At 48.2% G+C, this 13,988-nt stretch overlaps 6 protein-coding genes across 6 annotated transcripts; 4 read left to right on the top strand and 2 right to left on the bottom strand.

The window, feature by feature from the left end:
- Positions 1–148: 148 nt before the first annotated feature.
- Positions 149–2,608, top strand: N7455_008335 (serine/threonine/tyrosine protein kinase MPS1; the record flags this gene model as incomplete). Its single annotated transcript, XM_040959122.2, has 1 exon — positions 149–2,608. The coding sequence occupies one exon, from the start codon at positions 149–151 to the stop codon at positions 2,606–2,608; it is 2,460 nt and encodes an 819-aa protein (XP_040810430.2).
- Positions 2,609–3,414: 806 nt separating this feature from the next.
- N7455_008334 (rRNA-processing protein NSA2) lies at positions 3,415–4,466 on the bottom strand (the record flags this gene model as incomplete). The annotated part of the gene is made up of 5 exons (XM_065605854.1): positions 3,415–3,430; positions 3,489–3,701; positions 3,782–4,324; positions 4,380–4,390; positions 4,464–4,466. 5 exons carry the CDS (start codon positions 4,464–4,466, stop codon positions 3,415–3,417), a joined length of 786 nt encoding a protein of 261 aa, XP_065460803.1.
- Positions 4,467–4,913: 447 nt separating this feature from the next.
- Positions 4,914–5,699, top strand: N7455_008333 (mitochondrial 54S ribosomal protein bL21m; the record flags this gene model as incomplete). The annotated part of the gene is made up of 1 exon (XM_040959165.2): positions 4,914–5,699. One exon carries the CDS (start codon positions 4,914–4,916, stop codon positions 5,697–5,699), a length of 786 nt encoding a protein of 261 aa, XP_040810427.2.
- A 935-nt stretch (positions 5,700–6,634) lies between these two features.
- On the bottom strand, positions 6,635–8,050 carry N7455_008332 (VOC family protein; the record flags this gene model as incomplete). The annotated part of the gene is made up of 1 exon (XM_040959092.2): positions 6,635–8,050. One exon carries the CDS (start codon positions 8,048–8,050, stop codon positions 6,635–6,637), a length of 1,416 nt encoding a protein of 471 aa, XP_040810433.2.
- Positions 8,051–9,332: 1,282 nt separating this feature from the next.
- N7455_008331 (fungal specific transcription factor domain-containing protein) lies at positions 9,333–12,196 on the top strand (the record flags this gene model as incomplete). Its single annotated transcript, XM_040959118.2, has 10 exons — positions 9,333–9,531; positions 9,581–9,832; positions 9,890–10,000; positions 10,070–10,515; positions 10,565–10,710; positions 10,767–10,787; positions 10,846–10,924; positions 10,972–11,242; positions 11,320–11,494; positions 11,554–12,196. 10 exons carry the CDS (start codon positions 9,333–9,335, stop codon positions 12,194–12,196), a joined length of 2,343 nt encoding a protein of 780 aa, XP_040810435.2.
- Positions 12,197–13,035: 839 nt separating this feature from the next.
- N7455_008330 (uncharacterized protein) lies at positions 13,036–13,324 on the top strand (the record flags this gene model as incomplete). The annotated part of the gene is made up of 2 exons (XM_065605853.1): positions 13,036–13,146; positions 13,232–13,324. The coding sequence occupies 2 exons, from the start codon at positions 13,036–13,038 to the stop codon at positions 13,322–13,324; spliced, it is 204 nt and encodes a 67-aa protein (XP_065460802.1).
- Positions 13,325–13,988: the final 664 nt, after the last annotated feature.

Raw genomic sequence — 13,988 nt, 5'->3', positions numbered from 1 at the left:
AGACGTCGCCATAGCAACAACAAACACGTGATTATGTAGCGCGCCCGCGACGAAACCTCCAGACTGGGCTTTATCCAGGATCAACAAAACAATCGACAACTTTGGAGGGGCCACATTGATCCGCGACTTCAATGTAGGTATTATCGCCATGGCGTCCCCGAATTCCCTCCCAGCATACAACGAACTGTACCGACAGCCATCCCGACCGATGTCCCGATCTGCGGTTTCACGCTCGGGTTCCAGACGGGTATCTCCATCAACACAAGCTATGCCCAAACACTACTCTGGGGACAGCTCCGACGAAGAGGTCCCGGAACCTAAATTCAGCGCTTCTGTAAAGGCATTGCTGCATGGGGATGGATTAGGTTCTTCGCCTCATTCGCAAAAGGCACACATGTCGCACGAACCTCGAATTGAAACATCAAGACAGCAAAGCCGCTCACCCCGGAATTCGTCCCCACACAACTCATCTAATGGTAGCCCGGCTCCAAGAGTCGTTCGTGTAGGCGCTATCTCTTCAGCTTCTCGATTCTCACGCGAGAGCTCCCCACTATCAAATAGCCAGAGTGCCGAACAAGAGCACCATAGCCGGCCCAATGATTTTATTACTCCCGCCCCACGCCAGCGCAGTGTTCGTATCAATGTTTCGCGCAGCAACACACGATCCCCTGCCTCTGTCTCGCCTTCAGGAAAGCGCTCATCGGAACGCAATTCGGGTGACGAGTATGGTAGTGCAGAGCGCTCGGATAGTGATCGGAAATCGCAATATGACGATGATCCAGCGTTGCGATATGGCCTTTCTTCCGCATTGCGAGGCCGCGGCGGTGAAGAAATCGCTCCACACAGCTCACTGCGTGTCAAGCGGGTTGGTCGACTTGCTGGTACCTTCTTGAACGGCCCTGCCCGGAGGGGCGTGCTACGCCGTCAGAGCGAGGAAAGCAACGAGGAAAACCACCAATATCTCTCGGCTGACGGGGTCCGGGAGGATGTCGAAGGAGAGGAGGAGAATGCCGAATACCGACCTCGCAACTCAGCAAAACCCTCATCCCCCAAGGTGTCATGGGCCGAACCAAGCCCGCCTCTCGTGCGTGAATCCAATCGACCAGAATATCCTCTTCGCCCTGCTGAGGTTGAAGGACCGTTTTCGAGGTCGTCTTCGCCAAAATCGTATGGCTCAAAGTCTACACCAGCTTCATCAGACATGTCTTCCAAATCATCAATTGCGAAGGAACAACCTGTATTCAAGGTTCCTTCAATACCGGCTTTGCCATCGGTCCGTGACCAAGAGAATGAACCACCGCCAACTTTCCGGCGTACAAAGCCCCAAGGGTTGAATGTGTTGGATAGACCTGAAAAGTATAATGTTGTCTACGACACCGAGAAGAAAGATGTAGCAGAGACTCCAGCAACCAACTCTGCACGAAAGATACTGGCCACACGGAGCAACAATACCCCTCATAGGGCCGCCCCTCCTCCCCCGAAAATGTCGGTTCTTGAGACTGCCACTTCCACGGGAGGCGCATCGACATCCCAATCTCGAAAAAAGAAGAGTCAAGTCGCGATTAATGGCAAGCATTTCACTCGGCTCGATTGCATTGGCCGCGGTGGCAGCTCGCGTGTTTATCGAGTGATGGCAGAGAATTACAAGATTTTCGCTCTCAAGCGTGTCAATCTTGAAGATGTCGATCCAGTGACTTTGACTGGATACAAGGGTGAAATTGACTTGTTGAAGAAGTTGGAGAATGTGGACCGTGTGGTGCGCTTGTTTGACTGGGAGCTCAACAATGACAAACATGCTCTTAGTGTGCTTATGGAGATTGGAGAGTCTGATCTTGAAAAGATTCTTACATTCCGTTTAAACGCTGAAGATGCCGTGTTTGATATCAACTTCACTCGATTTTATTGGAAGGAGATGCTCGAGTGTGTCCAAGCTGTCCACGAGTACAACATCGTTCACTCGGATCTGAAGCCGGCCAACTTCCTCATGGTCCAAGGCCGGCTGAAGCTCATCGATTTTGGAATTGCCAATGCGATTCAAGATAACACGGTCAACGTTCATCGTGAACAGCAAGTCGGCACACCCAATTACATGTCCCCCGAGGCATTGGTTGATTCCAATGTGTCGCTTGGTCTGCCTTCAAGTGTTGGAAAAGTTATGAAATTAGGAAAACCCAGTGATGTTTGGAGTTTGGGTTGTATTCTGTACAAGATGGTTTACGGACAACCACCATTCGCCAAGATCGCCAAATATTATGAACGCATCATGGCTATCCCCAACCCCCGTGTACAAATCGATTTCCCGGCCTTCGGCGTCGGTGGAATTCCTGTGCCTCCTGGACTTGTTCGGACTCTCAAGCGCTGTCTGCAGCGTGATCAGACCCTCCGACCAACGATTGAGGAGATGCTTGGCCCGCGCGACCCTTTCTTGCACCCAGATGCTCAGCTTGAGGGCGCTGTTCCAGTCACCCAGGATATGCTTGGCCGTATCCTAGCCAACGTCGTCAACCACTGCAAGGCCCGCGGTGTACCCAGAGAAGAAGAATTGGCTGCATGGCCCGCAGGCTTCTTCGCAAAAATAAAAGCGGCCCTTGAAGAAGAAAATCCATGACAACACCCGACCACTCCTTTCACTTTATTTCCTTTGTTTTGACTGCCTATCGGCCTTTTTTCATGTTCCCTTCTTGGTTAGAACGACTTAATGACTGGTGTTGGATATGTTGATTTTTTTTCTGTCTGGGTCTGGTTGGCTTAATTTGCGGGATATATGGCTGTCTGTGTTTCTTTGCATTGTCTCTTCTCTTCTTTCTGCATCATCCTTCGGGGTGTTTGTCCGACCCAACCCTGTTGCCTTATGGTGGGTATTTATTGACGACTCTCGGTTCAGCGCAGCGTGTTGATTTTCATTCCCGTACATGATCCATTTCATTAGCCTTTTTCATCTTTTCTCCTTCATCCGAGTGGGTACTGTTCTAGTATAAGCGTTATTAGAGTGACAATAACATTCAATTTGGTTAGGATGTTTAATTGACAACCTTTGTTTATCTTCATTGCTTGGATACTATACTGCGTCCACGTGTTATTTATCCTATGGGCTACTTGGAAATCCGATCATGTCTTTGATCCATGATCTTATAATCTCTTACAATGGAGATGCTGCTTGTCTTCATAAAATCATAGTTGATAAATGCCTGACTATCTAAAAACTAGCTATGTCCATTCAAAAGCCAAACATGCGGAATACTTTTCGTTTGAAATCAATGGACTTGACTTTGCGCCATTAACACCGCCCAAGAATAGAACAGTCTTGATAGACCGTATGTATCAAGAAAGGGAAATATAGAACTGCCTGAGCATGGAGGTATCGAAGACAGGCGGGTGCCTGCCGGGAATGTAGAGGAAGTGCTTGTGGTCAAATTAGACAAGGAGGACCCTATTTCAGGTTAGTTTGAGATATAACATAGACAATAGGAATGATCGAAGTAACTCACGCATTGACACAACCGTCGTTCTCAGGGGTGTTGGTCACCTGGGCCCATTTACCCCAGACAACCTTACCGGAAGTGGTAACAAGACCCAACTCGGAGACGTTGACCTCAATGATTGTTCCCTTGGTCAAGACACCCAGCTGGGTATAGAGAGGGTTCTGGGGGTTCTTCTTGACGGACAGGATGGGGAGCTGCACGGTGACAGCAAGCTCGGGACTGAAAAAAAAAGTCAATATACCATATCCAACCAAAATAAACCGGAGAGTGGGCATTCTCCCGCCAAGGGTAAAACATACTGTGTGACGTTACACTTCTTGTAACGCAGACCCATGGGACGAATGAACCGCTCGTACTTGACGGGACGACGGGTGAAGTCGTTACCGACGAAAGTAGGCTTGGTGATCATACGCTTCCAGGCCTTCTTGTGAGTCTTCTTTCCGGTGTTGATAACCTTGAACATCTCCTCCTCGCTAATACCCTTGACCTTAGGCAGGGGAACAGCGAACTTAGCAGCCTTCTCGTTACGCTTGTTCTTGATAGCACTGGAGAGGGCCTTGGCGTTGGTCTCCTGCGAACGATCGAGCAGGTACTGGGGCAGAGGAGTCTTGGAAGGCTCGTCGGGTGCGGCGGACTTGACGTTCTTCTCTTCCTGGGCCTTGATGCGCTTCTTCATTTGAATCTTCTCCTTGTGGCGATTCTGCTGGTACAGCTTGGCCCGCAGACCACGCAGGTTCTGGGCATCGTGGGACGCCTTGTGTCCCTCACGAGCCTGACGCTTGCGCATGCGCTCATCGTGATCGAGGCGCTTGCCGTGCTGCTTCTGCCAGCGCTCGATATACCTGGAGGGAAAATGTCAGTTGGAGATCGGGCGGTGGCTGGCGGGGAGGGACGAACTCGTTCTGAGGCTGTAGGTAGGAAAAAAGTTAGTGAATTGATGAAATTGAACATTGGGAGATCGAGAAATCATTAGAAGCTTACCATGATGAACGACGAATGAACAACACGAGGTGAATGGGTGATGAAGTTCTTGCCTTGAAGATCTAATCGAGACCGAAAAAGTTGTGATGCGGGAAAAGATAGCGAGGCACGTGACGCTTCTTATCGTAAGGTCGTTTCTCGACCTCTTCAACTTGTAAATATTAAAAGCAAAAAAAACCGACGAACGGCAGAAAATTGGGGGTAGAAAAGTAGCTTCTTTGAAATTAGAAGATATAACTCACTATCACCATATTGGTCTCTTCTCGCTGCAAATCTACACTCTCGAGTCAGCTGGAGGAACATCACGTGATACTACGGGTGACAAAGCGGCCATTTGCGCAAGTAGTGAATTTCTCTAGTTACGGGGAAGCCGCTCTTCTATCTCGGATATCAACCTCCGTGAACCACTTCCACTCTCGATCATTGAGCATTGGCAAGCGGTCAGTCAACATGTTTTCACGCTCTGCTCTACGGAGCCTCGCCTCCGAACTGCGCTGGACTGCGCCATCTACAATTTCATCCGCGGCTCCCCTGCAGCAACGAGCATGCCTTCACCAGAGTGCATCTTTGATGAATTCGCAACAACCTCAGAGCCAACCGGCATCTAGTCACCCTGAATCACCTCTCAGCGCCACTCCCCGGGCCCAAGATACCCAACCAAAGTCTCACCAGGGCGTCAAGGCCTCCACTTTCGACGAAACCACCATGACACCCCAAACACGCGCACACGTCCCCATTGCAAAACAACCCGTTGCCCCGACTTTCAACTCCCCTCTCGAAGTGACAAAATCTCTCATGTCACAGCTCCCCCATCTTGCCGGCCAGAAGCCGCACTACGTCGTCGCTCAATTGCACGCACGACCATACCTCTTGACAGAAGGTGATCACATTCGGTTGCCTTTCCTCATGCCCAAGGTCAAGGCGGGCGATATTCTGCGCTTCAACCGTGCTTCAGCACTTGGATCCCGCGATTTCACAATGAAGGGTACGCCGACTATCGACGAGCGTATCTACGAGTGCCGTGTTCGTGTGACGGGTGTGGACGCAGAGCCGCTGCGCATCAAGGAGAAGACTAAGCGGAGACAACGGCACGTTAAGCAGGCTAAGAGCAAGCACCGCTACACACTCCTGCGTGTCATGGATGTGCGGGTGAAGACGCCGGATGAGTTGTTGGCTGAAGGTGCGGTGGTCGTGGAAGACTCAGCGGACAGCTCAGTAATTGAACCCCGGTCATAATTGGGTTGTTCGGTGTTTGGGAGAAGCTTTTTTCAGGCGAAAATGTGATGCCGGACCATGATCCGACAGTAGTTTGAGGCATTGACGGTATTACTCGAGATATGGTCTGATCTTTGGGCTGTTGGTAATTGTCTTGCCGCGATGCATTGGTATCTTTGCGGCATATTGTACAGATAGATCGATTTGGGCTGTTCTCTGTATGCATTGTATTCTATAGTATTGAATTTTTTCAGAAGACCTGTTTATTGTCGTGGTGTAGGGTGTCATTAAATAGATATAGGCTCTTCCCGGTGCTTGAGCTAGTCATCATGGCATCAACGTTGATTTTCATTCAACAAAGCCCAATATATCCTCCGCAATCTTCCCAGCGAATGTATACACAATCGATTGGGGGTGGCCCGGCGGCAGAATGGGAGACTGCTGGCATCGACAACTTTCAACCCTCGCACACTATACACATTGGCATGGTTGCCAACCACAGCCATCGTGTCATTCTTGCGTCCCATCATGCATGTCGCTGATGCATGGTGGGTAACCATTCCAGTTCCGGCCAGTCGGATGGGAAACTTGATAAGGCGAGGCGAATTTCGATTCACCATTTCAAATGATCAGAGATCATGGGGATCGGAGATCGTAAGATATTCCCGTTTGGATATCGAAGTATTTGGTTGAGAGGCTGAGAATTCACAAGGTGGCAAGGGCTTGGAAACGCCGAAGTTGTTTCTGACAAGAAGCTTTGCTTTGAATGAATAGCTAATAACACCGTAGACATGATTATATGAACAGATTCATTATATATGGATACTCCGCTATAAACGTGAATATCAAAAGCACCACCTATGGAAAGCTCAACCGCTTAATCATGATATACCGAAAAACACATTCGTGTTTAATAAAAGTGAGAATTCAAATAGGCGCCGTTACTATAAAGCGCTTCATTCTATAATCTCCTTTAACCGCAGTTTCTCTCGGCAAGTTTCCAATGATTTCTGTTGCATCTCGGCATATAGATGGAACTCATCTGCCACACATTTCCCAAGGAGGTGCTGGAAACCATCGAGATCCGGATCCGCGCTCATTATCAGTTGCTTGGACTGGGAGACACCACCCAGGTTGGAATTGAAAATTCCTCCCGCAGACAAAGGAAGGAAGTCTTCGTATGTGATGGCCTCATAACTCAAGATCTGCTTATCCAGAAGATCCTGAAGTGAGATGGGCTCTTCCGATAATACAAAGCTTTCGTTGACCGACTGATCACCCAGTGGTGTCAACCGATAAGTGAAATATCCCAGCCTCAGATCATGAAGCTCTGAAAGACTATCGGGAAATTCTTTGAAACGCTCTTCCAGTAGCGTGTCATAGGTCTTCCCTTTCAATCCACTCTCCGCGGCTTCTGTATTGACTCGGTTCAAGATTCGATCGTAAAGCTGGCGCCCTTTTCGGGTCAAAGCATAGCCTCGTTGCTCCACTTCACCAAAGCGTGCTGTGTGGAAGCCCTTCACATAGGAACCGGACGAGTCCCTGAAATAGACAGTTTCCTCCAGCGCTTTGAAGCTTGTTTGCCGTAGAAGAATTGGACACGATCGTTTTGGCGGTCCCTCGATACGATCCTTGGCGGGCATTCCGTGATCTAACATCAATTGTTGTACAAGATCGATATCAATCGTTCGGGGCGTTAAGTGGTTGATATGGGAGTTGGGAAAAGAGACGACATCCGCAACCAGAGGATGCTCGGCTTTGAGCTGCTCGTATTCTTCAAGGGTGACTGTTGCTTTCGAGTGCCATCGGAATGTCTCTAGACCATTACTAATGAGCTCTTTGCATTGATCTGGTGTCAAAAAGCCCTGGCTCTCTGCGATATCCAACAGGGCAAGCAGTCTGGGTGTGAAGATGTTTCTTTGCTCTAGCGCTTTCTGCGCTAGTTTCCGAGTGCTTTCTGTCAACAGTTCCATCCGCAAGACTGTTGTGAATACGCGAAATGGGTTCTTATCAAGCGCCTCTTGGGTGTTTGGTCGGAAGGCGGTAGCGTGCATGGGGAACCCAGCGAGGCTGAGGTCGTAGTAGCCCACAGGGTGCATGCCCATCACAGCAAACATGCGACGAATTGTGGCCAGTTCATGTGCTGTCCCCAGTCGAATGGCTCCATGTCTCTCGACACGATGCCGAGCGGGCAAGATATCATCTGGGTTTATAACGCGATGACCCTCGATATTCTGGCTGTTTTGAACAGTTTTTGCGTCTGCCTCCCAGACTACATCGATTAGATCTCCGTATAGAGGGACTTCGCTCTTATACATTTCCGAAAGCGCATGGCAGAAGTGCGATCGTAAAGTGTTCTGATCGAAGGCCATGTTGAAGGTTTGTTTGAATGGATAGGAAGCTGATCCGATAATCAATGATATAAGATTGGTAGAAGTGTGTTAGGATTGAGTATGAATTATAAAATATACTATTAAACGGGATACCACGCATGTTATATACCCTGGAGGTGTATTGAGTCCAAGCTGATATCAACTCGCCTGGTTTACCCGCTATCTGACGCCTTGCATCGGAGTAATCGGGGTATCGGAGAGATAAGTCACCTAGTCATCCATGGATCTCCAGGGCTAATCTTTGATAACTTATTTAACTTAGTTATACTATAGATAATGACATATGTAGATTCCATATTCTAATATTGTTAAAACTACTGATAACCCATACATCTGTGTCAATGTATCCATGTATGACTTGAAGGTGCTGAAACTACGTCGAGTCTTATCCGTCGGAAGATTGTCTTCCGTCGGAACAGCATATATATGCCCAGGTGGTACTTCGTACCTTGGTATCACTCAAACATGTTCTTAAATATAAAACTAGTTAACTATGTACTTATAAGTGAAAGCCATAGACTCAATATTCCAATATATTCCAAGTGAATAACAAGGGAGAAACCAACTATCTCATATGGGGCTCATGGCCCATTCCTCTCAATAACATATATACCTTTGTAGTAGTGAGATCAAAATATAGAATTCCTTTGTATAAATCCCCTGTTTTCTTCAAACAGACAATAACATCCGAATTATTCCCCAGACCCCGCAAAATCCCCCCACGAGAGGTGAGGAAGTTGAAGATTGGCGATTGGTTCGGTAAAGGGGGTGTTCCACTTGGGCCAATTTTCATGAGATTAGGCGGGGGGAGATCACCGTTCGCTTCTCAAAGCACATAAATCTGTTGTAATAGCCATGAGCGCGTCCGAAGGGAAAGCACGATGGGCTTCGCAACGCCGTGTGCCGCGGGCCTCGCGGGCATGCGAAACCTGCCGTGCTCGGAAGACTAAGGTAGGACGAACTCCACGTTGAAATTGCAGTCTTTTTTTTGTGCTGCCCTTTCCCAAGATATATCTACTCTAACAATGAGAACTAGTGCGATCAAGCCCAGCCCTGCTCTTATTGCGCATGTATCAGTCCCGCGTCCTGAAATACCAAGGCAATAGTTGACCCAGAGACAGATCACTCGTTTGACTGCGTATTCCGCACTTCTGGTGGGCGCGGAACCCCCGTGGATTCGAATAAAAGGAAACGAGATGCCAAGGAATGTGATCAAAGGTTAGGATTTTCATCGTATCTATTTCCAAGCGTCTCTGACTAGATGCAAAGCCAAAGTAGCATTAGGCCATCTCCATGGCCGGGCATACATCAAACTGAGACACTCAGAGGCACGAACAACCCCGAGAAGACACTATCAATTGGCTCTCCCCAGGCCCAGTCTCCAAGTCTGTTGAGGGGCCGTCTCGACACCACACCCAAAACAACGATCGGATCGACCGGGCTATCCGATACTTCACAAAGTAAGCACCTTCCGCAATACCAGAATAACTAAACTGACTGCCTCTCCAGTCTCAAATTCCGAGCTAGGTGATGCTGCCTCAAGAGATGGGTTAAGCGGGGTCAATCTGCATACTAATGGGACCGAGTTTTATGGTAACTCGTCAAACCTAGCCTTTCTGGGGAATCTATACGCAAGAGCACACCATCAAGAGCTTAGAGATCAAACTCGATTTGATGAGACCCCTCGACAAATTCCAGCTTCACCCAACTATCCTAATCCACCATCTCAGCCTTTATCGCCAGAAACGAGGCACAGCAAAGGTAACAGGAGATCATGCAAATCACAACTTTCAATTGTGAATTTGCTTTATAATGCAGATTACATCGGGCATCCTTCGCCCCAATCCCATGATGGAGTGGACTTCGCAACAGAGAGAAGTCCGCCAGATTTAGACGGCCTCAGAAATAGGACCCCGACAATGAGCAATGGTAGATGCCCCTTTTGCCTTTCAATGTCTACCACAGTCCATACGAGAAGTTTCTGACCAGGATTAAAAGATCAAGATACCAGCCTGGAGTCATTATTCCCTCGCCTTACAGAGAGTGCACAGACGGAGATCGAGAAAACATTCATTGGCAGCTACTTTGCGAACAAGCATTACATCCACCCACTACTTTCTAAAGGCACTTTTATGCAACGCTGTGAAAATGAAGCTTGGTCAATTTCAACTCGCCAGGGACTCTTCCGAGGGGCCACGAAGTTTGCCGGTTTATACTTTGCGGTCGTTGCTTTGGGCGCGATCAATGCGAGCCCGAACGAGACCTCCTTACTAGAACATTTTTGTCAGCAATTTGTCGATTCGAGTCAGATACAACGAGCTCGGAGAGGACCTAGGTTCACAGCTCTTGACTTTGCAAAACTCTTCTTCGGCCTCGCAAAACGGACTCTAGGTGATGTTTTTGAGAGTTCCTGTTTGGAGTCTGCTCAGACTCTTCTTCTTCTGGTACGTCTTTGTTGATCCTATATCAGAGGGAGACTGACGTTTCTCTTAGAGTGTGTTCCGTCAAAATTCGTTGCAGCCCCATAGCTGTTATATGTACAGCGGGATGGCTGTCCGCACAGCAGCGGCTATTGGTCTCGGCTCGAGCATGTCTTCTCTGCCTCCCAGCGTGAGACGAGAAGCTAGACGCACCTGGTGGTAAGTCTTGACCCCAAAGCTAGCATAGATAGTAAAATACTAACGCTTCTATCTAGGTGTATCTACTCCCATGAAATGTGAGCGCCTATCTCGAGGATTGTACTTCCCGAAAATGATACTAACATCGATCCCCAGAGAAATGTGTTGTTCCTCGGGACGTCTGGACAGCATGAAAGAGTTACATTATTACCAGACCTCCCTCCCCAAACTAAAAGTAGGTGCCATTCCTCAATTTGCACTGTGCAATCCTGACAGAATCAGGTTGATGCCGATAACCTCGACCCTGATGCCGAAGACAACGACATAGCGATGATCCCGGCAATGGTTGCCCTAGCCCAAATTATGTCCGAGGCATCTCATCAACTATACCACTCCATGCGGCGGACAATGGCCGATAAGTCCCGCCTAGCTATGGCACTTGACCAGCGACTTCTTGAGTGGAAAGAAACGCTGCCGGCTTTCTTGAATCTAGATGCACATGCACTGAATGACCCCGAATGGGCGTTCAAACAGAAATTGGTCCTGAGGTTGAGTGAGTTTCCCTCTACACGCTCCATGTTCCAATTCAACACATCCTAGAAAGAGTCCCTAATCGAACTTCGTGTTTAGGATATTACAATACTCGAATCCTCATCCACAGGCCATTTCTTGTAGCAGCAACTGCAAATACGGGCACTTCATCTCCGGACCTTTCCATCCATTTACATACGTGTCTCACTGCCGCCCGGATGAGTATTAATATGCAATACGAGTCCTTCATGCATATGACCTATATTCGCACTTGGTCAGTCGCCCTACCTCTTACTCCCGTGGGAGAGCACAATTAACAACCCAATTTAACAGGTGGTACAACACGACCTATGCACTCTACGGGTCAATGATACTCCTCCATCTCATCCTCTCAAACTACCCAGGCCTCCCAGACGACGAGCTCCTCGAAGACGTCGAAAAATCCCTCGAAATCTTCTCCTCCATGGGCGACATCATCGTCGCCCGTCGCTGCGCCGAGATGCTCCGCGAAGTCCTGGAGGTTGCGCGCACATGTCTAGCTAGAAGACGACGGTCTCCCCACGGACCAAACCACACCCAAGACCGAAGTCAAAGTCAAAGCCAAAGCCAACTTCCTAGACTCGGAGGGCCATATTCATCCCCAACAAGAATCATAAATTCGTCTCGAGTAGCTGCAGCTGCAACCCCATTAGCGCGAAAACATTCGGCTCCAAATTCAATGCCAATAGGAGGCGAGATCGCCTTACCAGCAGGGACATTGCCTACAAACACGCATGAATTATCCCTCGACACACCGTCGTCTATTCTGGAACAAAATACGGATCTGGACGACGGGGATTTTTTCTTTTCGCTGTTCAGCAATGGCACACACACACAACCCGATCGAACACGGGCAGAGATGCTGGCTAATTTAGTGGATCCGAGTGTTTTGGAGGATTTCGCGTTTGGGGGTGGGAATGAGTTCTCTTTCTTTTAGTTGAGAGTATACCAAGTGTGTCGAAGAAATAAATCCTCCCAACCACTGGGTCTGAGCGTACTGTTAGTGCTACCTTCGTGTATTATATGGAGACATCCCATGTGTAGTATTTATGATAGGAATAGTGAGAAGGGTCAGACTAAGAAGTCACGGGAACTATAGAAACCATCAAAACAGTGACCTCAAGAGACCGATACCTGATAGGGCGAGGGAGGGGAGACGGGAAAATGATAGCAAAAGTCCTAATTGATGAAGCATATTTCTACCCGTGGACTTTTTTGATATCCATCTATTAGGCCTTTTCAGAAATCCTTCCAGGTATCTTTTCGGAGGTCTTTTCAGGTGTCTCCCAGGTATCTCTTGGGATGTCTTTCATGGTGTAACACAATCCTCATCTATAAATACCCCCATATCCAATGATTTCATCACGAAGGCCCAAGATGGTGTCAATACACTTGAAGTCATCAATGATCCAGAACAAAACCCAGCCGCCTGCTCAGGCATATTCATGAGGGAGACCTTGAGATACTCTATTACCTTCTCACATTCTGGCAACACTGCCTAGGCATACCACGAGAGCCTGGAGACCCCCGACTACCTTGATTACATGTCTGATGGCGAAAACCTGCCGCAGATCGAAATCACCACACCGGTTCCGGTGACAGCGCTAGTGCGCTTGAAGTCACCAATGACCCGGTCTTCTAAGATCTCGGCTTCCGCTCATTTCGATTTATCCTGATTGCCCATTAAAACCAGCAGCTTAGTGAGGGGTATGACGGGAGTGAAGTGGTCAAGCTTGAATTCAAACTGCCCCGGAGCTTGCATCGACATCAGACTCGATGAAGTTGGAAAAGGGTGTTCTAAATCCCGAGTGTCCGTCCTACAAAGGCAACTTTCAAATGTTCAACGACCAAACACAATCTCTTGAGTGGCTCCTTGTCATCTCTAATGTAAGTTCAATTTGCTCTTTTCACTTGACCTATGAATGTCTCGATGGGCATTACTGACTTCATCTTTTTCTTGGATTCCACCCAGAACCCTCCGATATTTGCCGATGCCCCGAACGCCATTGTTCCGAGGAGAGAGGGGCTTCTCTCTATGGACCCCGACAAATTCAAGAGCACTTAGGTTGCCAACCTGATCAAGAATAACCAGCTTGGGGTGGTCTGTATTAGAATGAAGACATCGGAATGCGACGGGTTGGATTTATGTACCAAATCAAGCATCAAACCTTTGCCATCTTGCGGTTCGGCATCGGTTTAATCAACCTCACACGTACATATGGCATCCAGACAAAGACCATGTATGACTTCTGCCCCAAAGAATATCCCTTCTATGTTGTGCTGAGGCATCCATTAAGGACCATGGCATCAGCGACTTCAGAGTCTCCATGGATAACGCTTCTTGACTTCCATTAGCTACATATTTCGGAAAGCACTCGGACATAACACCGAGGGAAAATCGTCCAAATCTCAAAGCTGAAACCAACATCGCTTTGCGAGGAGATTACTATCTAGGTACTACACTCAGATACGCAGGGCCAACATCATTGTTAAAAAATAAAATCATAATTCATCATCCAATCTATATACATAATTCCTGTCTAGAGACATTGGCGAAAAGTAAAACCCCAAAGCAAGCACGAAGCATAATCAAAATCCGGTCCAATCCAGATATTCCAAAGCCAGGGTAATTCCGTCGTCACAACGTAACAGGTTTTAGTCCGCGGTGCAAGCAGACTCGGTGCATGGGGTAGATGCATCCATAATCAATAATTTCAAAAAATAATCAA

The sequence above is a fragment of the Penicillium solitum genome, assembly GCF_028829755.1.
Source record: "Penicillium solitum strain IBT 25940 chromosome Unknown utg000005l_segment0_segment0, whole genome shotgun sequence".
Lineage (NCBI taxonomy): Eukaryota > Fungi > Ascomycota > Eurotiomycetes > Eurotiales > Aspergillaceae > Penicillium > Penicillium solitum.
Note: the sequence above shows the minus strand (reverse complement) of the source record. Positions and strands in the feature narration are given on the sequence as shown.